General features: G+C 50.8%; 1 protein-coding gene across 3 annotated transcripts; it reads left to right on the plus strand.

The window, feature by feature from the left end:
• On the plus strand, positions 2817-18598 carry CILP (cartilage intermediate layer protein). Of its 3 annotated transcripts, XM_018053654.1 has the most exons (9): positions 2817-2965; positions 4581-4744; positions 7367-7459; positions 8540-8809; positions 10289-10471; positions 10847-11161; positions 11986-12094; positions 13185-13342; positions 15528-18598. In XM_018053654.1, the coding sequence occupies exons 2-9, from the start codon at positions 4687-4689 to the stop codon at positions 17885-17887; spliced, it is 3546 nt and encodes a 1181-aa protein (XP_017909143.1). In that variant the 5' UTR covers positions 2817-2965; positions 4581-4686; the 3' UTR covers positions 17888-18598. The 3 variants fall into 3 exon arrangements, with proteins under 3 accessions (XP_017909143.1, XP_017909144.1, XP_017909145.1); XM_018053655.1 differs by lacking the exon at positions 8540-8809 and having other exon boundaries at positions 2818-2965; XM_018053656.1 differs by lacking the exons at positions 7367-7459; positions 8540-8809 and having other exon boundaries at positions 2819-2965.

The following is a 21797-nucleotide window of genomic DNA, read 5'->3' on the forward strand; positions in this document are numbered from 1 at the left end:
TGAGGTCCTGGCCAAGGAGAGGAGCAGCCTCTCCCTCAGAGGCGTCCTGGGAGCAGGGGGTGGGGTGGGCTCAGATTCCACCAGTCTAGCCCTGTGCAGTTAGCTGCTCAGTCCCTCTTGGGGACAGAAAAGGATTCTTCAACGGGAGAAGTGGGAGGAGATGAGCTAGAAGGACACCAATGGCAGGGAGGTTAGCAGAGCCCAGGGGTTCTAGCTCAGCCCTGTGCCAACCATGACAAGACCCTCTGGCCATCTACCCTACCACCCTACCCTTGGGGCAGGGTAAATGGGGCCTGAGATGTGAGTTCCTGGCCAAGCAACGACACCTAGGCAGGGATCATGGCCTAAAGGGCTTCCCTTGCCAAGTCCTAGGCTTCCTGCCTCCTGCTACAGAAGGAGAAGGCAGGCTGGGGAGATCTCTTTCATGTACTCTGCGGTAGAGGCCCGGGAAAGAAGTTGATTACCCTGACTTTGACCTCTTGTCCTCTGGTTTACCTCCCGAGTGCCTTCCTCTCCCGTCTACCTTGCTCTCCTTATCCAGTCTTGGTGGTCAGGTGACTTCTCTGGCTTCTGGCCTAACCTCTGGTGAGAGTCTTTGGAGCTGTCATTTCTTTTCTTCTCTCCTTTCTGTTGTATTCATTGTCAGCATCTTATCAAACCTTGCAAGAGCTGCTGGGGGCCTCAGAGCTCTCTCAGCCTGAACTCCTGCTGCGTAGGAGGTCCAGAGTCATGTGCGTCAATACTTGTCCAAGATCACACATCAGAATTAGCAATAGAACCAGTATTCTACTTTGGGCTCCCAAGTTCCTGTTTTTCTCCTGACCTCCGATCAGGCTGTTGGGTCTCAGCTTTTGTCCACAGACCAGCAGAGTTCTTAGGGTCTTTACTCGGTTCACACTCTGCCTTCACTTAGTTCAGACTAAAGCTGCTTCATGGATTGGCTCTGACTATAATTGGACCAGACTTGGTCTAGCTACAGAATCTCTGGGCCAAAATCTGGGGGCCAGGAGGGAAACCAGGAGGCTCCAGGAGAAAAAGCAAACCAGGTCCGTGCCTTGGATCTGCTTAGGGGCTGTCTTTACTCAATATCCTTCCTCCACCCATCCTCTTCTCCCCCAACAGCTCCTGTCCAGGATGATGCTCAGGGAAATAGAGCTCCTAAACCCTTGCTTACACCCACACACATTCACACAGAGAGAAAGACATATATATATATGTGAGTGAATGAATGTTAGTTACTCAGTCATGTCCAACTCTTTGCAACCCCATGGAGTCCGCCAGGCTCCTCTGTCCATGGAATTCTCCAGGCAAGAATACTGGAGTGACTGGCCATTCCCTTCTCCAGGGGACCTTCCTGACCCAGGGATCAAAACCCAGGTCTCCTCTACTGCAGGCAGATTCTGTACCATCTGAACCACCAGGGAGGCCCATATATACATACATACATATGGCATAGACACAGGCACATTCCTATAGAGAAAGGCACAAACACACACGAGCACACACGCACAGCTGAATAAGTGTGCACTGCAGCACACAGTGATCTGCACTGCAGATCATTTCCATACAGGGCTTTTCCCTCTGAAATCATGGAGATATCTTCTCCCTATGTCCTGCCAGTACTGAGCCTAGAGCCTGCTCCAAACAGGTGCTCATTGATAGTGTGTGGAAAGAGGGAGCTGACACTGGCGTGGAGGGCCACATGGGCCAGGCCTCCATCTCCAGGCCCCGCATAAGGCAGAAAGCCTAGCCTAGGCCCGATGAGCCTGGGATGTAAGGCAAACCTTGGCAACTCCTGCTGTCTCCCTGGTTCACCCCCTCCCCATCTGGTGCCTCCACATGGGACTCTCTCCTTGGGTGGTCCGTTAACTAGTCCATCAAAATCACCTGGGAGCTTGTCAGAAATGCAAAGTCTAAAAAAAAAAAAAGAAATGCAAAGTCTCAGGCCTCACTTCAGATCTACTGAACCAGAAAGCCTGGGTGTGGGGTCCAGCATCTGTGCTTTCATAAGCTCTTCAGGGGTTTCTAATGCACACTACAATTATAGAACTGCTGCCTGTGAGGAGAGGCAAGCTCATGCGGCGGGGGAGGCGGCTAAAGTCTGGAAACACTAGCAGCTGCTTACGCCACCTGTGGGTAAGGCGTGCTGGTGGGTGCCCATACCCAAAGTACTCTCACATGCACACACACACACTTTCACACACACACACTTGCACATATATGAGCATCTGGCACGATCTCAGAGAATCCATATGCAGGGATTCCTCTCGGATCCATTGGGTATAGGCAGGCACCCAAATGAAGGCAGGAAGGGGTAGGAAAGAACTGTTCTCCTCCTGGACCCACAATCACTTTGCCCCTTGTCCCTTCGGAGGGTCCCTGAGCGCTCCCTCAGAGTCACAGAATCTGAGTAGCTGCCCAATCAGACAAGGCAGCCCTAGATGAGAGGTCAGGTGACCTGTGTGCCTAGGAGAACTCGGGGTATGTGCTAAGGGCAGCAAAGTTCTTTCTCTGCATAGGTGGGCCGGGGCCAGGGGAATGTTGGGGATCAGCAGGCAAAGCTTAGGCAAGAGCATACCACCCCCTGAGCCATGAAGCGCTGCCCACACGTAGAATTCCTCTTGGCCCCTCCCCAGGGCTGCTCCCCAAGCCCCTGCCTCCCCACCCATCCCTTTGCTCTGGCCTATGGAGCCCCGGGCAGCTGCCCACCTGGCCCATCCCCAGGCCCTGCGGCATCTCCCCCTGAGGATCTGGAAGTGAAATCAGGCCTCTGGAAGCTGCTGGGGATGTGGGGAGGGGAGGAGAAGGCTGAGCTTCCTCAGGCTCAGATCTGGTTTCGCGGCTGCTTCCCCTGGCGCACTGCCACAGGCTGAGCCTCCAGCTGTGCTATATAAGGCCCGGTGGCTGGCCTGCTGGAGAGAGGAAAACTCGGACCCCCCAGCTGAGGAGTCCCGCTCAAGACACGGTGAGCCCCGCTCCTGTTCTCCTTAGCCCGTCCCTGCACCGCTCAGCCTGGCTCAGCTACCCCAGGGCACCCCGACCAGCTGCTTCACCTCCCGCAGACAGCCTTTCTTCTTTGGAGCTGGCCCCAAGTCTTCTCCCTCCCCGACGTGAGGATAGGGGCCCCCAGAGGCCCCAGTCAGGGTCTCTTACCTCTGGGTACTCTCCCTTTTTCCTGAGGTCAGCCAGCCTTCTTTGTCTGAGCGCTCTGAGACTTGCGGACTGGGGAGCTTCACCAGCAGAGCATATGCTGAGGAAACTTCCATGGGCTGCCAGATGGGAAATGGTTTTTCCACAAGGTGCCTCAAGCCACTTTGGCTCCAGACAGTCCCAGAGCAGTCCCAGGCTGAGGGCCGTGCAGGCCCTGGGGAGCGCTCAGCCCTCGGCTCAGAGCCTGGGAGCTGGGGGTGAGACCCACAAGAGCTGGGGACCCTGGAGGCCCAGCACTCCGTTCTCTGGGCTGAGAGACAGGTGGCGGAGTTGGTGGCCTTAGAGCTGGATGGTCTGCAGTGTGGGCTTGGTCTGTTCTTCTGGGACAACTAAGTGCTTTTGAATCTTTTTTTCCAGAAAGGAGGAATCTCCCTTTTCTCACCACACCCTGGACTTCGGAGGTTGAAGCAAATCCCTCTTGAATTTCCGGGCACTGGCCAGAATCGGGGTTGGCCAGAGGTCTGGGGAGAGAGAAAATTGAGCGGGAGCCTGGGTCCTGGCCCTATTACCAGACCTCCTGGAGAACAGGGGAGCTCCTCTTCCTGTTCCTGCAGCCCCTAACCCCCACTCAGCAGTTACTAGGGGGCCCCGGCCCCCCCATGGGTCCCCTCTGCTCTCCTCCAGCAGGCTCCTGGCTGTGTGACTCCCAAGCAGGCCAGAAATGTGTTCCATCTGCAGCCTGTGCACATCTGGGAATGTGTTCATGGAGCTGGTGTGTCTGAAGCATCTGCACCCTCCAGCTTGCCTGTCCTGTGAGAGGCTGTAGTAGTCGGGGTAGGGGCTGCCCAGCCTTAATATGCAGCCATGCAGCCCTGCTGTGCAGGAATGTGAGTCCCACCAAGGGCAGCAAAACAGGTCCCCAAGCTTGGGTCTTGGAAGTGATTAACAAGTCACCCAGAGGCTGCTCGGGGTGAGTACAGGCACCCCCTTACTGGCGAGGAAACATCTCACGCCAACTGTCCCTTATGTCCCATCTTGAGGTGGGGTCCTAGCACCTGGACCCGGGGTTTGAATCCAGGTCTGCCTCATGTGAACTGAGATTCTGACTCTCTGCCTTTCCCAAGCTGCCCAGATTTGCAATGTGGGCAGGTATCATCCTCACAAGACTTCATTCTGTCCACCTTTCACCTTTGATAGGTCAAGAAATAGAATAGTTCTGGGGACTTCCCTGGCAGTCTCATGGTGAAGACTCCATGCTTCATTGCAGGGGGTGCAGGTTCAATCCCTGGTTGGGTTACTAAGACCCCACATGTGGCAAGGTGCTGCCAAAAAAATAAATGAATAAAAACTTTTTTAAAAGAAATAGTTCTGCTCAAAACCTCAGAGTCAACTCAGAGATATGGAACCTGATAAGCTTTGTTTCGTTGCAGGTCACTGATCTGAGAAACTTCTCAGGGATTGCACTCCAGGGACTCCAGCTCTGTGGAGGAACGCTCACTCAGCTCCTGCCACATTCCCCACAGGACCGGGGAAAAGATGGCGGGGACCAAGGCCTGCGTGTTCTTCCTAGTTCTGGAGATCACCTCAGCGTTGGGTACAGGCTAAGTACCTCCTGTCTCTCTAAGCTGCTACTTTCCATAGGAAGTCACATTTGGTCTGGGACCCAACTCTGCACCTGCCTTAAACTATAGCCATGGCACTAAGACCTGAGACTGGTTTATCTATTTATTCATAGTTTATACCCTGCTTGTTTTCCTAAAGGGTTTGAGATAGGTCTCAATATTAAAACTCACAGGACAGAATCTTTTAAATGAGGAGAGGGATAAGATGTCACTCAGAAGGAGGAAGAGGGTTACCACTGCCCCCTGAGTGCTAAATTTAGCTCTGAGCTTCCTGATAGCCAAAGCAAAAGGAATCCCTGAGTTCTCACATCTGGATTTAGGGTGAGATCTGATTTTAGTTTCATGAAAATTCATTTTGACCCTGTAGCTGAATTTCACAGAGACACCAGAACCCCTTCTGGTCTCCTTGTCCTCAGACCCCATTCTCTGGTAACTCTGAGTTCGCCAGGGAACAGGTGGAGAGAATTTGCCCAGTGGGCTCCCCGAGGCATCTGAGCATCAGAGTTCACAGCACCAGGCTGCATACTCTCTCTCACCTCCCTTTCTTTTCCTGATTTCTAGCCACATACTCAAGTAAAGCAAAAAATGCTCAGAATTCTCTCTCAGAGCTATGAGCACTACAGGCTTTGTGACTGCAGATGCGGGAACAGAGGCTGTCCGAGCAGCTTGCCAAACCCTCTATGGGCCCACCTCCTGCCTTGCTCTTTCTGCCTTGACAGCTCTTGTTGATGAAGATGATTAACATTCAGCAATCTGAAGGGAAATCAGATTAGTTTGATTTAAAGAGCTACTATCACCCCCAGTTAAGTAGCAAAGAGAATACTAATTTGACTCTCTCATGTGAGAGTTAATTGCCTTTTGAAGGTTTTGCATGCCTCTGCTCTCCTCTCACCTTTCTGTTTTGGAGCCTCCAACTCAGCCTCAGGTGGGTTGGGCCTGGAGGCTCGCTGCCTGTGGCTCAAAGGTCCCTATACCCTTCCTCAGGGAGACTTCGCCAGCTGCGATCAGAAAACTATAAGGACTGGGACTTCCCTGGTGGCCAGCGGTTAAGACTTCATATTTCCAGTGCAGGGGGCACCGACTCAGTCCCTAACTGGGGAACTAAGCTCCCACAGCTTGCATGGTGTGGCCAAAAAAAAAAATTAAAGGACCACTCCTCCAGACAGATCCTATGAGGGTGAGGGTGGATTCTCAAAGTCAAACTTTGCCAGGAGAAGGGAAGTGGGCATCTATAGTCCAGGTCCTGAGCTAAATGGAGTTGTTAATGCTTTACTCAGCAAACATTCTGTGCTAGGCATTATTCTAAGTGGATTTTATGAAGCTTATTTAATCCCTATAATCCTCTGAGATAGGGACTATTATTATCCTTACTTTATGATGAGGGGTTGGATGAGTTAAGTACCTCGCCCAAGGTCACACAGTCAGGAAGTGGCAGTGTCTGGGGCTCACAGTCTCAATCGCCATGTACTTCAGAGACTTTGTGTTTCCTTATGGAATCCTCATGCCGACTGGACCACCACATGTGCTGTGGGAACGAATATCTCCATTTTATAAGATAAGGAAAGGAAAGTTCCATTCTGCTAAGGAGAATGGGCTCAGACCTTACAGGAGGAGCCGCAGCTGCCTTGCAGCATCCCACGGTCCATTTCTAGAACAAAAGGGAAACGAGAACCACACTGGTTGAGCGTGCACTGCATGCCAGGTCCCTTTGCCTTCACCGTCATCCTGAAAAGGCACCATGACCCTGAGATGCGGTGATTGCTAGGCAGCTCTATTTAAAAAAAAAAAAATTATTTATTTTAATTGGAGGCTAACTACTTTACAATATTGTGGTGCTTTTTGCCATACATTGACATGAATCAGCCACGGATGTACATGTGTCCCCCCATCGTGAACCCCACTCCCTCTTCCTTCCCACCCCACCCCACCCCATCCCTCTGGGTTGTCCCAGAGCACTGGCTTTGAATGCCCTGCTTCATTTATGGACAACATGCATGGTTCATTTATTTTACATGTGGTAATATACATGTTTCAATGCTATCCTCTCAAATCATCCCACCCTCGCCTTCTCCCACATAGCCCGAAAGTCTGTTCTTTACATCTGTGTCTCTTTTGCTGTCTTGCATATATAGTTGGTCATTACTGTCTTCTATATTCCGTATATATGTGTTAATATACTGTATTAGTGTTTCTCTTTCTGACTTACTTCCCTCTGTATAATCGTTTCCAGTTTCATCCATCTCATTAGAACTGGCTCAAACGTGTTCTTTTTTGTAGCTGAGTAATATTCCATTGTGTGCATGTACCACAACTTCCTTATCCATTCACCTGCCGATGGACAGCTAGGTTGCTTCCATTTCCTAGCTATTGTAAACAGGGTAAAGCTCTATTTTATGAGGAAACAAATTTAAAAGAATAAAGCTTTTGAGGTCATACAGGCAGTCAATGGCAGAGTGAGACTCTGAACTCACGCCCAGCGCTCATGTTCCATTCCCCACATCACCCTGCTTCCCTATGTCCCGAGAAGCTAGTAGCAGGACCCTGCTAGGCCCCTGTAACTGTCTTGGCTTCTCACTTCTCCTCCTGGCCCTCAGGGAGGCAGATGATGCTCACTCAGTCAGTAAGAAGAGTCCAGCCTGGGAAGAGGACCTCAGGCATCTTTGCCAAGCCTGCCAACCTCCTGGACAGTGAGTTGTGGCTGGAGCAGGGACTGATGGGGGTGAGGGGGTTGGTCTTTACTGAGCTTGTTAAGAGAGTCTCTGCAGTCAGGGGACAATGTCAGGGTTCCATAGACAAAACGCTTTGCTGTTGTGTCCAACTCTTTGCGATCCTTTGGACTATAGCCCACCAGGCTCCTTTGTCCATGGGATTTTTCAGGCAAGAATACTGGAGTGGGTTGCCATTCCCTTCTCCAGGGGATCTTCCTGACCCAGGGATTGAACCCACATCTTCTGCATTGCAGGCAGATTCTTTTACCCACTGAGCCATTTTGGGAACTTCCATAGAAATCCACTTTAAAAAGGCATTTGAGGACTTCTGTGGCAGTCCAGTGGTTAAGACTCGGTGCTTCCCCTGCAGGGAGTCTGGGTTCAATCCCTGGTCAGGGAACTTAAAAAAAAAAAAAAAGATATTTGGCCAACATCTCTGTCCAGGCAGAGGGACCAAGTATATAGGACAGCTCAGAAGCATGAAGCTGCCTGATAGATCCCAGGAATGCTGTAGGGCTTGCTGGGGCCAAAGCACAGACTGGCAGGGAGAGAGCAGAGAGAGGAGGGTGGAGATACCGGTTCTGCTGCTGCTGCTGCTGCTAAGTCTCTTCAGTCGTGTCCGACTCTGTGCGACCCCATCCCTGGGATTCTTCAGGCAAGAACACTGGAGTAGGTTTCCATTTCCTTCTCCAAGATACCGGCTCATCAGCACCTAAATAGCTGGCTAAGGGAGTTAAAGCTGGGAGTGATGTGGCCCAGGCTGCATGGAGAAAGCTCGCCCTGACTGTAGTATTGAAGAGGGGTGGGGATGGTTTGGGGAAGCTGGAGGTAGAGACACCAGGCAGGAAGTTATTGACATGGTATAGCCAGGCTGCTGAGAATCTTTGGCAGTAGGGTGTGCAGAAGGGTAAGAGATTCTAGAAATGCTGCACAGAGAGATGCGATGGGGCCTGAGACCAGTGAGGGGCGGATGAGGGGTAGCGGGGATGACTCCCAGGGGTTGAGCTCACCGGGGGCTCTGGGGCCCAGTTGGCTCCCACTTGGCTCTCTCTCTCTCAGGTCCTGGGGAGTGGACGACCTGGTTCAACATTGACCACCCGGGTGGGCAGGGTGACTACGAACGGCTGGATGCCATTCAGTTCTACTATGGGGACCGGGTGTGCGCTCGGCCCCTGCGGCTAGAGGCTCGAACCACCAACTGGAAGCCCGCAGGCAGCACCGGCCAAGTGGTCCATGGCAGCCCCCTCGAGGGCTTCTGGTGCCTCAACAGGGAGCAGCGACCCGGCCAGAACTGCTCTAATTACACCGTGCGCTTCCTCTGCCCTCCGGGTGAGCCTGGCCAGCCCCCACGCCCTGCTTCTCACCAGCCTCCACACAGGGAGGCCAGGGCCTGCATCTGGCCATGGAAACTGGACATCACACACATACACGTGCTTCAGCTCCATAATAACCCGTTAGTTTCATGAGAGCCACCGTGTTCCCAACAGTGTTCTGTGTTGGTGGATAGTTTCCCTTCAATCCATTTTACTGATGGGGAAGACCACAGGCTCTGGAGCTGGACTGCTTTGAATCTGGGCCCACTGTCTCTACTGTGCTCCTTAGGCAGATTTTCTGAAACTCTCTGAGCCTCGGGTTTCTCACATGTGGAAGAGAGGTAATAATATACCTTCATGGGGGGCTTTGGGCTTCCCTGGTGGCTCAGACAGTAAAGAATCTGCCTGTAATACAGGAGACCTGTGTTCAATCCCTGGGTCAGGAAGATCCCCTGGAGAAGGGAACGGCCACCCACTCCAGTATTCTCGCCTGGAGAATTCCATGGATAGAGGAGCCTGGTGGGCTACAGTTCATGGGGTCGCAAAGAGTCGGACGTGACTGAGCGACTAACCATTTCACTTTATGGGGGTTTTTACGAGGATTAAATTAGATGATAAATGCAGAGGGCTTAATGCAGGTGAATGCCCACTAAGTTTTCATTTCTATATTAGTTCCTCTGTGCCAGACGCTGCTAGTTATCTCCATTACTCAACTTTCACAACTGACTGTGAGGAATCTCAGTTTTGACAAGTCATTCCAGGTTCAGAGAGGTTAGGTAACTTCTTGGAATGACACGGCTGGTCAGTGGAATGCTGGGATTTAAACCCAGGCCTGTGTTTGCCGAGTCCAAGAGTTCATGCTCTTTCTGTCCTCTCTCCCCATACTAGGTAATTCAGAGCCAGCTCAGGCCTGTCCATTATTGACTGTGCATCCTCCCTTCCTGGGGTTCCGCCAGTGCACATGGCCTGGCCCTGCAGGCTCAGGTGACTGTGGCAGTCATCTGGATCAGGAACCCAGGCTGTGGAATGTCTCAGGGTGAGGTTCAAGGCCCCCGTTTTCTTGCACAGAGGCCTCAGATCAAGGATGAGGGGTGTGGGCAGAGGGGGCTTGATGTTGCTGAGGCCCCAGGTCTCGACTTCCCAGGGCCCCTTCTGCAGGAGCAGCGGCTGTCTTCACACTGGGAGAGAGTAAAGATGGTGCTGTCCTCCACATCCAAGGACAGCACATCAAAGTCCCAGCGCTTGGCCAGTAAGTCCCTTTCAGGGGCACCTATAGCCCATTTTGTGGTGTCATTGTAAAAATTAAGAGCTATCACTTCCTCAAGTCTCTTGGTGTCCATCTGTTGGAAAAATCCTTGCAGGAAATATAAATATCAAAGACATCTAGGATGTAAATGGAGGACTGGGTCTCTGAGAAAAAGCAGCCTCAGGGTCAGACATCCTGATGGAGTCCCCTTGGGAGGGAAGTCAGACCGCCTACTGGACTTCTTTGTAGGATCCTTGCGCCGAGACACAGAGCACAGCCTCTGGAGTCCGTGGTCTCCCTGGAGCAAGTGTTCTGCTGCTTGTGGTCACCCTGGGGTCCAGACCCGAACGCGCACCTGCTTGGCGGAGACGGTGTCACTGTGCAGTGAGGCCACCGAGGAGGGCCGGCACTGCATGGAACAGGCCTGTTCAGGTACCACCCCTGCTCCTGGTGCCAGGTAGGGCATGGGGCTGGAGCTGAAATAGCCTATCAGACTGAGACAGGTTCATTCATTCATTTATCCACTCATCAAGTAATTATGTGCACTGATGGGGGACATAGAGGATAATGTGGGAGCACAGAGCAGGGTCAATTATCGTCACTTAGGGGAATCAATTAAGTCTTCCTTGAGGAGGTGTCCTGAGCTAAGTCTTGAAGGATGACTAGGAATTAGTTACGCAGGCTGCTGAGGGAGGGTAACAAAGGCCTAAGGATGAAAAGGAGCATATGGGACTCCACAGGTGGGACGTGGCTGAAGGAGGGCCAGAATCCATACATGGCCTCCTGATGTGGCCTCTTTTTCCGCAGCCTGTGACCTTACCTGCCCCATGGGCAAGGCGAATGCTGAGTGTGACGCATGCATGTGCCAGGACTTCGTGCTGTATGGGGCTGTCTCCCTCCCTGGGGGTGCCCCAGCCTCAGGGGCTTCTGTCTACCTCCTGACCAAGACACCTAAGCTGCTGACCCAGACGGACAGCAGTGGGAGGTTCCGAGTCCCCGGGTTGTGTCCCGATGGCAAAAGCATCCTGAAGATCACAAAGACCAAGTTTGTGCCTATCCGCCTCACGGTGCCTAAGACCAGACTGAAGGCAGCCACCATCAGGGCGGAGTTCGTAAGGGCAGGTACTTAAGTTCTCTGGGGTAGGGCTGGGGGGGAAGACTGGACTTTTAAATAAAGGGATTCCAGTACTCAGAGCTGGCTTCCCAGCTTGCCCAGGGTAAAACTAAAAAATCCACAAGTTCCAACATCATCTGGCTCCCCACCCTCCACCCAACTATTCCTCAACTACACAGGCACACCCCTGCTTCAGGGCCTTTGCACTTGCTGTATACTCTGCTTGGAGTATTCTTCCCCAGATAGTGGCATGGCTTGCTCCCTCCGATGTATACGTTCTTTTCCTGCCTCCTAGTGTAAGGCTTGGAGGTCATAGAGAGAGAGGCTGGGGAAATTCAGGAACAGTGCAGAATGGCCAGAAAATTCTGCTGGAATCAGAAGAAAAGGTACTGCACTATTCGAAACATCTGGCTCTGTCTCAATGGCAATGCTTGGGAATCTTGCCTGGTACAGGGTCCCCTTGGTTCTCCACTGCCTCACCCAGATACTGCCCAAGAGGCTATGGGAGCGGGTCCCATCTGAGTGGCTGGAGGGAGTGGACTCTATTAGGACCATTAGAAGGGGTCTAGGGTGTGTGTGTTGGAGAAGGAAATGGCAACCCACTCCAGTGTTCTTGCCTGGAGAATCCCGGGGACAGGGGAGCCTGGTGGGCTGCCGTTTATGGGGTCACACAGAGTCGGACACGACTGAAGTGACTTAGCAGCAGCAGCAGCAGGGTGTGTGTGTGAAATTGTAAGATTTTAACACATGTCAAAATACCTGAGGTAGCAAGGCTCTGGAGAACCTGTCACAATGAAAAACCCCCAAACACCATTTCTCATCCCTGTCTCAGAAACCCCGTACATTGTGATGAACCCTGAGACAAAAGCACGAAGAGCTGGACAGAGCGTGTCCCTGTGCTGTAAGGCCACAGGGAAGCCCAAACCAGACAAGTATTTCTGGTGAGTATTCTGCCAGCTATCTAGCCTGATTCTCCTCTTGGAAACCAGAGCTTTCTTGCACTGGGTCTGGAGTTGTTAATCATGACAATAAGCAGCAGAATAAAATTACAAGTAAGGCTCCGGTGTGGCTTCTCAGCTGATGCAGTGGTGAAGAACCTGCTGCCAGGGCAGGACATGCAAGAGATGTGGGTTCGATCCCTGGGTCAGGAAGATCCCCTGGAGTAGGAGATGGCAACGTACTCCAGTATTCTTGCTTGGAAAATTCCATGGACAGAAGAGCCTGGAAGGCTACAGTCCATGGGGTCACAAAGAGTTGGACATGACTGAGTGCGCACGTGCAAACACACACACACACACACACACACACACACACACACACACACACACCCCCTGGTGTGTCACCAGGGAATAAGCACTTAAAAGTGGGGGCCAGCTGGGGACTTCTCTGGTGGTCCAGTGGTTAAGACTGCAAGGGGTGTAGCTTTGATCCCCTGTCAGGGAACTAACATTCTCACATGCAGCATGGTTCACCCAAAAATGAAAAAAATTTAAAAAAAAATTTTTTTTAAGTGGGGACCAACAGGGTTGAGGCCACTCGGCAAGCCTTGTGTCCTGTTGAAGCTGGGGTCCCTACAGAGCAGCTGTGGTCTTAGGGTCCTGACTCTATATCCTTGGGACACAGAACCAGGTTTCCCGTCCTAATTTCCCAAAGGCAAACAAGGTTAGAGTCCCCAGTGGCTGCCCTTTACCCTTCACAAACATTTTACAGCTGTTATCTTATTTGATCCTCTCAACAATTCTACGGATCAGCTAGGAATCATGGCATCTACTTCAGATGAATGGAACAGGAAGCTGAAGCTCAGAGGTGAAAGGATTTGTCCAAGGGTCCATAGCTAGTCAGCGGTGGAGCTGAGACTGAGAAGCAAGTCCCCTGACCCCCAGGCCAGTCAGTGCTCTTGAATGAGCCGAGTCAGTTGTAGAGTTGGCATCTGCAGGGACCTGTCCATCACCTGCCTGGCTCCTGACACTGTCCCTAAGGATACCAGCCCTTCCACTGCCCCCTCAGGCTGTCCCTCTCCATCCCTTGCAGGTACCATAACAACACACTGTTGGACCCCTCCCTCTACAAGCATGACAGCAAGCTGGTGCTGAGGAATCTGCAGCGGGACCAGGCCGGGGAGTACTTCTGCAAGGCCCAGAGCGATGCTGGGGCTGCAAAGTCCCGCATTGCCCAGCTGACTGTCATAGGTAAGCCTGGTAGGGCCCCTGGAGAACCCCTACCACAGTGGGCATAACCGAACAGTCAAAACTTGGGCTGTCCTGGGCTGTGCCCAGTGCTGTGCTTTCTGGGACACAAAGATGGCACAGACCTTGATCCTATCCTCACAGGTCTGCCACTCCAGGAGGGGTGGAGAAATAAGAGACAAGTCAGTAGAGATAGAACAAAAATGTAGCTGTAACAGGAGATAAGGAGTTGTGGATGTTACAGAAGAGAAACAGAGAACTTCCAGGTGGGAATGACTGTTGTGGCTTGTTGCTGGAGGCTTAAACAGTTGTTGTTAGCTTTGGCCACCCACTGGGATCAACTGTTGCACTTTTTTTTAAACTTTTAATTCTGTATTGGGGTACAGACGATTAGGGCTTCCCTGGTGGCTCAGCAGTAAAGAATCTACCTGCAATCCAGAAGTTGCAGGAGATGCAGTCTCAATCCCTGGATCAGGAAGAACCCCTGGAGGAGGGCATGGCAACCCACTCAGTATTCTTGCCTGAAGAATCTCATGGACAGAGGAGACTGGCAGGCTACAGTCCACAGGGTTGCAAAGAGTCAGACACGACTGAAGTGACTTAGCATGTGTGCACAAATAGCTGGTTAACAATGTTGTGGTAGTTCCAGGTGAACAGTGAAGGGACTCGGCCACATATGTACATTTATCCATTCTACTTCAAACTCTCTTCCCATCCCAGCTGCCACATAACATGGAGCAGAGTTTCCTGCATTATACAGTAGGTTCACCTGTTGAGTTTTTCAGAAATACTGATGCCTGTGTTTTACCTCCAGGGAGCTTGATTTGATTGGTTTGGAATGTGGCCTGGGAACACTCAGGTTAAAAGCTCTCCCTGGTAATTCTAATTCGTGGCCAGTATTGTGAACCCCTGACGTTAAACAATGGCCAGGGTCTGTGTGTATGGAGGTGGGGGCGTCCCAGATCAAGGGCCAGAGGGAGCAAAGTTATAGAAGTGGGAAACTGAGGGGGCTTTACAAGAAAGGGTGACCTGATTAAAGCTGGCTTCTGGAAGTGAGCTGAGGGAGGGGAGACCGGAGGCTGAGACCAGTCAGGAACCTGTACTTGCAAAGTGAGGGGGAAGGAGGGTATCTTAGTAATTGGCCTAAACAAAACCAAACAAAAGTCAGGAGGAAATTTGTTGGGAGGATTCTGGAATATTTCACAGACTCCAAGAAAGTTGAGCAACACAGCTCAGGACAGACAGGACACAGGGCACTGGGACCTTGGCAGATGAGATGTGGAACCCTGTCAACCGCGGTTCCCAGCTCATTATACCAGTGCTCCCTGCTTGTCACAGTTTTTCTTAATACTTTATATGTTTAATATTTTAAACTAAAAAGTAATTTACTAAAGTTAAATTTATAAATAATAACTACATGTGATTTTAAGATCTATATATAGAACATGCTCCTAATGACATAAAACAGAAATATGAAAAAATAATTTTAATGCAAAATCGTATGTATTTAAATATATAAGTGTTAATGGCACAAGAACACCCACCAAGAAGTCAGACACTTTCACTTGAATCCAGTCACCATGAATGTGACAACAACGAATACTGACCTTGGGCAGTTGTAGGGAGGTGATTTTTCTGAGACAAGAAGCAGTTCTTGGTATTTGACCAAGCTAAACAAAGTACAATCTTGGCTCGTTTTATATGGTAGTTGCATTCTTCAAAAATTCAATGCATGGTAAAACCATGTATAAAATACCAGGTTCTGATCATTTAAACATGCTTTCCATGTACGTGAATGTCTATAGAATATGGGAAAGCAGAATGTAGAAAAATTCTTTATGTCACACAGTGCCAGTGCCAGAAAACAGAACTGCAAGCCCGCCCCACCCACGATAAGCCAGTAGCACTCCCAGTTTGGGTGGTAACTCAGAACACCCTCAAAATTTCAAGATCTCTCCAATGAGAACCATTACTGTGGTGGTCTCTGCAAGGAACTCTGTTTCTCCAAGGATAAAATGGAATTAGTAATGGCTATCCATTCTCCCTCAGAGGAATTCTGTGAGAGGTGGGACCATGCCAGTGCTTTGAAAACCCAAAAGCATGCAGAGAGGTCAGAGACGTGAGGCTGAGGTGCCTTTCGTGTAGGAAAAGGACTTGCATTTAATGTCTGAACTATTTCCCTCCATAGCCCCTGATGAGATTCCTTGCAACCCAACCCCCGAGAGCTACCTTATCCGGCTGCCCCATGACTGTTTCCAGAATGCCACCAACTCCTTCTACTATGATGTGGGTCGTTGCCCTGTCAAGACCTGTGCAGGGCAGCAGGATAATGGGATCAGGTGCCGAGATGCTGTGGAGCATTGCTGTGGGATCTCCAAAACAGAGGAGAGGGAGATCCAGTGCAGCGGGTACACGCTGCCCACCAAGGTGGCCAAGGAGTGCAGCTGCCAGCGGTGTACGGAGACTCGGAGAATCGTGCGGGGCCGAGTCAGCGCAGCCGACAACGGGGAACCCCTGCGCTTCGGCCACGTGTACATGGGGAACACTCGTGTGAGCATGACCGGCTACAAGGGCACGTTCACTCTGCATGTCCCTCAGGACACAGAGAGGCTGGTGCTCACATTTGTGGACAGGATGCAGAAGTTCGTCAACACCACCAAAGTGCTGCCCTTCAATAAGAAGGGGAGTGCTGTGTTCCATGAGATCAAGATGCTTCGGCGGAAGGAGCCCATCACCTTGGAGGCCATGGAGACCAACATTATTCCTTTGGGGGACATGGCTGGTGAAGACCCTGTGGCTGAGCTGGAGATCCCATCCAAGAGTTTCTACCGGCAGAACGGGGAGCCCTACATGGGAAAAGTAAAGGCCAGTGTGACCTTCCTGGATCCCCGGAATATTTCCACAGCTACTGCTGCCCAGAGTGACCTGAACTTCATCAATGATGAAGGAGACACTTTCCCTCTTCGGACATATGGCATGTTCTCGGTGGACTTCAGAGATGAAGCCACCTCAGAGTCCCTTAATGTTGGCAAGGTGAAGGTTCATCTTGACTCAACCCAGATCAAGATGCCAGAGCATGTGCCCATGATGAAACTCTGGTCGCTCAACCCAGAAACAGGGCTGTGGGAGGAGGAAAGTGACTTCAAACCTGAAAGCCAAAGGCGGAACAGAAGGGAAGACAGGACCTTCCTGGTGGGCAACATGGAGATCCGTGAGAGGAGGCTTTTTAACCTGGATGTCCCGGAAAGCAGGAGGTGCTTCATCAAGGTGAGGGCCTACAGGAGTGAGAGGTTCTTGCCCAGTGAGCAAATCCAGGGGGTCGTGGTCTCTGTGATCAACCTGGAGCCGAGGACTGGCTTCTCCTCCAACCCCAGGGCCTGGGGCCGCTTTGACAGTGTCCTCACGGGTCCCAATGGGGCCTGCCTGCCTGCCTTCTGTGATGACCAGTCCCCCGATGCTTACTCTGCCTATGTCTTGGCCAGTCTGGCTGGGGAAGAACTGGAAGCAGTGGAGTCTTCTCCTAAATTCAACCCAAATGCAATTGGTGTCCCTCAGCCCTACCTCAACAAGCTCAAGTACCGCCGGACAGACCATGAGGACCCACGGGTCAAGAAGACGGCTTTCCAGATCAGCATGGCCAAGCCACGGCCCAACGCAGCTGAGGAGGGCAATGGACCCATCTATGCATTTGAGAACCTCCGGGCATGCGAGGACGCACCACCCAGTGCGGCCCATTTCCGGTTCTACCAGATTGAGGGGGATCGGTATGACTATAACACAGTCCCATTCAACGATGATGACCCCATGAGCTGGACTGAAGACTACCTGGCATGGTGGCCGAAGCCAATGGAGTTCAGGGCTTGCTACATCAAGGTGAAGATTGTGGGGCCACTGGAGATAAATGTGCGATCCCGTAACATGGGGGGCACCCACCGGCGGACAGTGGGAAAGCTATATGGAATCCGGGATGTGAAGAGCACACGGGACAGGGACCAGCCCAATGTCTCCTCTGCCTGTTTGGAGTTCAAGTGCAGTGGGATGCTCTATGACCAGGACCGTGTGGACCGCACCCTGGTGAAGGTCATCCCCCAGGGCAGTTGCCAACGAGCCAGTGTAAACTCTATGCTGCATGAGTACCTGGTCAACCACCTACCGCTGGCGGTCAACAACGACACCAGTGAGTACACCATGCTGGCACCCTTGGACCCACTGGGCCACAACTATGGCATCTACACTGTCACTGACCAAGACCCTCGCACGGCCAAGGAGATTGCGCTCGGCCGGTGCTTTGATGGCACATCCGATGGCTCCTCCAGAGTCATGAAGGCCAATGTGGGAGTGGCCCTCACCTTTAACTGCGTAGAGAGGCAGGTGGGCCGTCAGAGTGCCTTCCAATACCTCCAGAACACACCGGCCCAGCCCTCTCCTGCAAGCACTGTCAGGGGAAGAGTGCCCTCAAGGAGGCAGCGGGCAAGTCAGGGTAGCCAGCGTGGAGGGGTGGCCTCTCTGAGGTTTCCTGGGGCTGCTCAGCAGCCTCTGAACGACTGAGGCTTGTGGTACTTCTCTCCTGCCATCTCACATGACAGCCTTGTGGGACTGACGCCCAAACTGTCACTCGGTTAATTTAAGCCCATCTGTTCTGGTGCAACTTGCGTGTTTGTTTCTTCATTCCTTTACTTGCTTATTGTCTTTGTCCCATGATGCTGATTGGCATGAAGCCCCTGACATGTCAAAATAAAGCCCCACTGCCCTGTTCTCTCTCTACAGGAAACAAGAAATTGGCCATGGGCAAACTCTGTGGCTTCAAGCATTCTTCCTTTAGTGCCGTACCTGGAAATGTCTTTCGTTTTCTTTTTTGCATGGTTTTGCCCACCTCTAATGATAATCTGATGTTGAAGATCAAATAACCAATATAAAGCATATTTCTTGGCCTGGCTCCATAGGATGTAAGCAAGGCCTGCATCACAGTTCATACATATAAAAGGTGGTGAAATAAAGAAATAAACTATATTGTTACTTGAAATGGTACTAACATTTCTTAGCTGAATCTGGAACTCTAGTGCATGTTCAGTGTTACACTGTTGAATATAAGGTAATCATATTTCCTCTGCCAAATCTGGAAAAAACATCACCTGGTATCCACAACTGCACTTGGTTGCTAACTATATTAATGTGTTTCCTTTTATATTTGCTATTGTTCTTGCTAGAAGCCCAGTGTGGCCCAGAACAGATGTCAATAAATGCACATTTTGTACTTGATTTTGAGGTCGCTGACCTGTCTTTAAACCATTAAAGTGAGCTAACTGTTCAGAGGGACAGAGGGGTCTCTGGAAAATGGTCACAAGTTGGCGCGAGGCATAGCACCACCTAACCCCAAGTTACAGGGCTGGGTGACTAGGCACATATTCCAGTAGTCAAGTTTGTTCTCATGGATAATATTTTCCATTTGCAGAGAAGAGCAGAGATTCCTGGAGTTGAAAGCATGTTCTGGGCCCCTGAACAAAGCTGAAAACATGTCCTGATTTTTTTTTTTTTTTTCATCCCTTCCAATACTGCGGAGCTTATACAATGGTTTGGCCCAGGGTCTGGCACGCTGGCCCAGTGGTCCTTTGGCAACCCCCCACAGTGTGCTGCCTTCTCTAGCTGGGTTGGCTGGCCTCACTCAGAAGGATGGGCTTTTTTTATTTTTTTCATTCCAAGCTCTTTTAAAGATGCTCAGCTTTTTCAGACACCAGACCTCTGTTGTGTATAATAGCCTCTGTCCCTTGAGTAAAATGACTGGCCCAAATGGACAGGGTTTTTTTTTTTTTTTTTGGAAAAGGTGTTTGGTTTAAAATAGTATATCAGAGGCCCTAGATGGTGCCAGAGTGATCCTGGAGGCATCAACAGCCAGGATTGAGTAAGATGCACTGATTGCCTCTTTCCCAACCTCTCCAGAATCTATTACAAAAGAGGTCAAGGGGTGAGGAGAGGGCATCACTTACAATCAGGACAAAATGCTGTCCCTGATCCCCTGGCAGGCCTGGTTCAGCTCATTTTGGCCACCTCCAGTCTGGCCTGGATTTGTAATCTTGGATCAGTATCTGCCCAGTTCCCAGGGGTTTGGTTCGTAATTGACTAGAAATTTCCCTGGCTAAGCACCCCACTCCCATGACCTCTGAGAGTGAGTGTATGCAGGGCTAGGGCCTTGCAGCTTTGTGACTGCTCCTTAACCTACTTCCAGGCTGTACTTCCCAGGGAGTGGCTCCCACTGACCACACTGGGTGGGATAACAGGGGGAGCAGTTTTGACTGCCCCTGCCAAGGAGTCAGTGCTCAGCTATCTATAGCACAGCTGCCTCATTGGTTCAGCCCAATTGTCCCGTTTCCTGCAAACTCATCAGAAGGGGTTGCTGGGGAAAGTGGGATGACTGGGCTCCCAACCCCTGGCCTTCCCTTTCTGTTCTCCCTTGAGGACCTGAATAAATGGACTCCAGCAAGTGGCAGCTGCTGGAGTCCATTTTTTTTTTCTTGCTCATCAAATATTTATTGAGTACCTATTCTATGCAAAGCCATGTGTGCAAGTAGAGAGGTCTTCATGAGTATATAAAATATACTACGTGGACTTTCCAGGTGGTCCAGTGGTTAAGAATCTGCCTTGCAATACAGGGGACGTGGGGTTTGATCCCTGGCCTGGGAACTGAGATCCCACATGCCACAGGGCAACTAAGTCTGCTCACCACAACTAGAGAATCCCACATGCCGCAACTAAGACTCAATGCAGCCAAAAAGAAAAAGAAAACCCACACACAGTGGCACCAGCTTTGGAGGGGGTGGTGGCCAGAGGAGGCTTCTTAGAGGAGGTGGCGTCTACTTTGAGGTCTGAGTGATAGGACCTGGCATGCTGAAGGTGTGGTTTGTCAGAGGCAAGGGCCACAAGCAGAAACTGTGGGCAAAACCAGGAAGGTGGCGGTTGGGAGGGGAAGGCAGATATCTCTCCTTCAGACAAGGAACACTGTTGAGTTGAGCTCATGACACCTACTTTTTAAGCATTTTGCTTCTGAAGGCAGATAGACTCCTTGCTAGCTGTCTGACTTTGGTTAGGTCATTTTCCTCACCTGTAAATGAAGGGGTTGGAGGACTTCCCTGGTGGTCTAGTGGTTAAGACTCTGCTTCCACCACAGGGAGTATGGGTTCGATCCCTGGTCAAGGAACCCACATGCTACTCTACACAGCCAAAATAAATAAATCAATAAATAAATGGGTTAGCTGTACACCTAAAACTAATATCTAAATTATAAGTAAATAGGAAAAAATTAATGGAGCATTTGTCTAGACTGACTCTAAACCATCTCTAAAGTCCTTTCCACGCTCTTCACTGAGGCTAAAGAGCACAGTTCCCAAGATGCCTTTGCTTTAACAAACAGCGGATGATTCACTGGGTGTTCCCTTCCCCTGCGGAGACTCTGCAGACTGGATGGACAAAACGTTCATTTCAGAAAAGCCCCGGGGTTTTGGGCTCAGCCTGCTGTACCCTGGCGGATAACCCAGTTACTGAGAGTGAACTGTAAGAAGACAGACGCCAGATGGCAGGGAGGAAGGGCACGGACAGGAAGACAGAGGGGCTGATCAGACAGTTTCTGCTCCCAACCAAGGAAGCTGCAGGCAGAAAACTTGCTACAGTTTGGAGAGTTCCAGCAGCTAGATTGGTAGAGAAAAATGTCACCAAGATGTCAGGATAAGAACAGAGGCTTGAAAGACTGAGAGAACTTAGACAAGTTGGAGGAAGTGCAGGACAGGAGGAATTTTAGGCAAAGGGATATCAGCTAGAGCCAAGGAGTAGTGCTGGGACTGCACACTGCAAGGCTTTTGGTTGGAAGTAAGAGGGATGCCAGCAGACAACTGGAAGGGCTAGAACCAGGGACTGCAAAGCCTTCAGAATCTAGGCCATCACTTTTTGGTTTTCTCCTCCAGTTAATTATGACTTATGGCAATTTGGTAAAATTATACCTTTATAAATGGAAATGAGACATCTATCTTTTCTCTCTACCTGATCCCTCCAGAAACTGTAATTTCTTAGTTTGCCAGTAACTTTATCAGGCAAATAAGGAAAGTGAAAGTGGCTCAGTTGTGTCTGATTCTTTGTGACCCCCTGGACTATATAGTCCATGGACTTCTCTAGGCCAGAATACTGGAGTGGGTAGCCTTTCCCTTCTCCAGGGGATCTTCTCAACTCAGGGATCGAACCCAGGTATGCGGGTGGATTCTTTACCAGCTGAGCTACAAGGGAAGTCCAAGAATACTGGAGTGGGTAGCCTATCCCTTCTCCAGCGATCTTCCCGACCCAGGAGTTGATCTGGGGTCTCCTACATTGCAGGTGGATTCTTTACCAACTGAGCTATGAGGGAAGCCCAAGTAAGGAAGGCTACCTCCTAATGGGTACAGAAGTCTTAAGGTACTTGGGAAATGAGAGGAATTCA

The sequence above is a fragment of the Capra hircus genome, chromosome 10, assembly GCF_001704415.2.
Source record: "Capra hircus breed San Clemente chromosome 10, ASM170441v1, whole genome shotgun sequence".
Taxonomy (NCBI): Eukaryota; Metazoa; Chordata; class Mammalia; order Artiodactyla; family Bovidae; genus Capra; species Capra hircus.

Bases quoted from the DNA above. Each gene is read 5' to 3' on its own strand.
- CILP (XM_018053654.1), top strand. From the start codon at position 4,687: ATGGCGGGGACCAAGGCCTGCGTGTTCTTCCTAGTTCTGGAGATCACC. The intron at 10,472-10,846 runs GTACCACCCCTG...CTTTTTCCGCAG, and splicing joins CATGGAACAGGCCTGTTCAG to CCTGTGACCTTACCTGCCCC. The intron at 12,095-13,184 runs GTGAGTATTCTG...CATCCCTTGCAG, and splicing joins AAACCAGACAAGTATTTCTG to GTACCATAACAACACACTGT.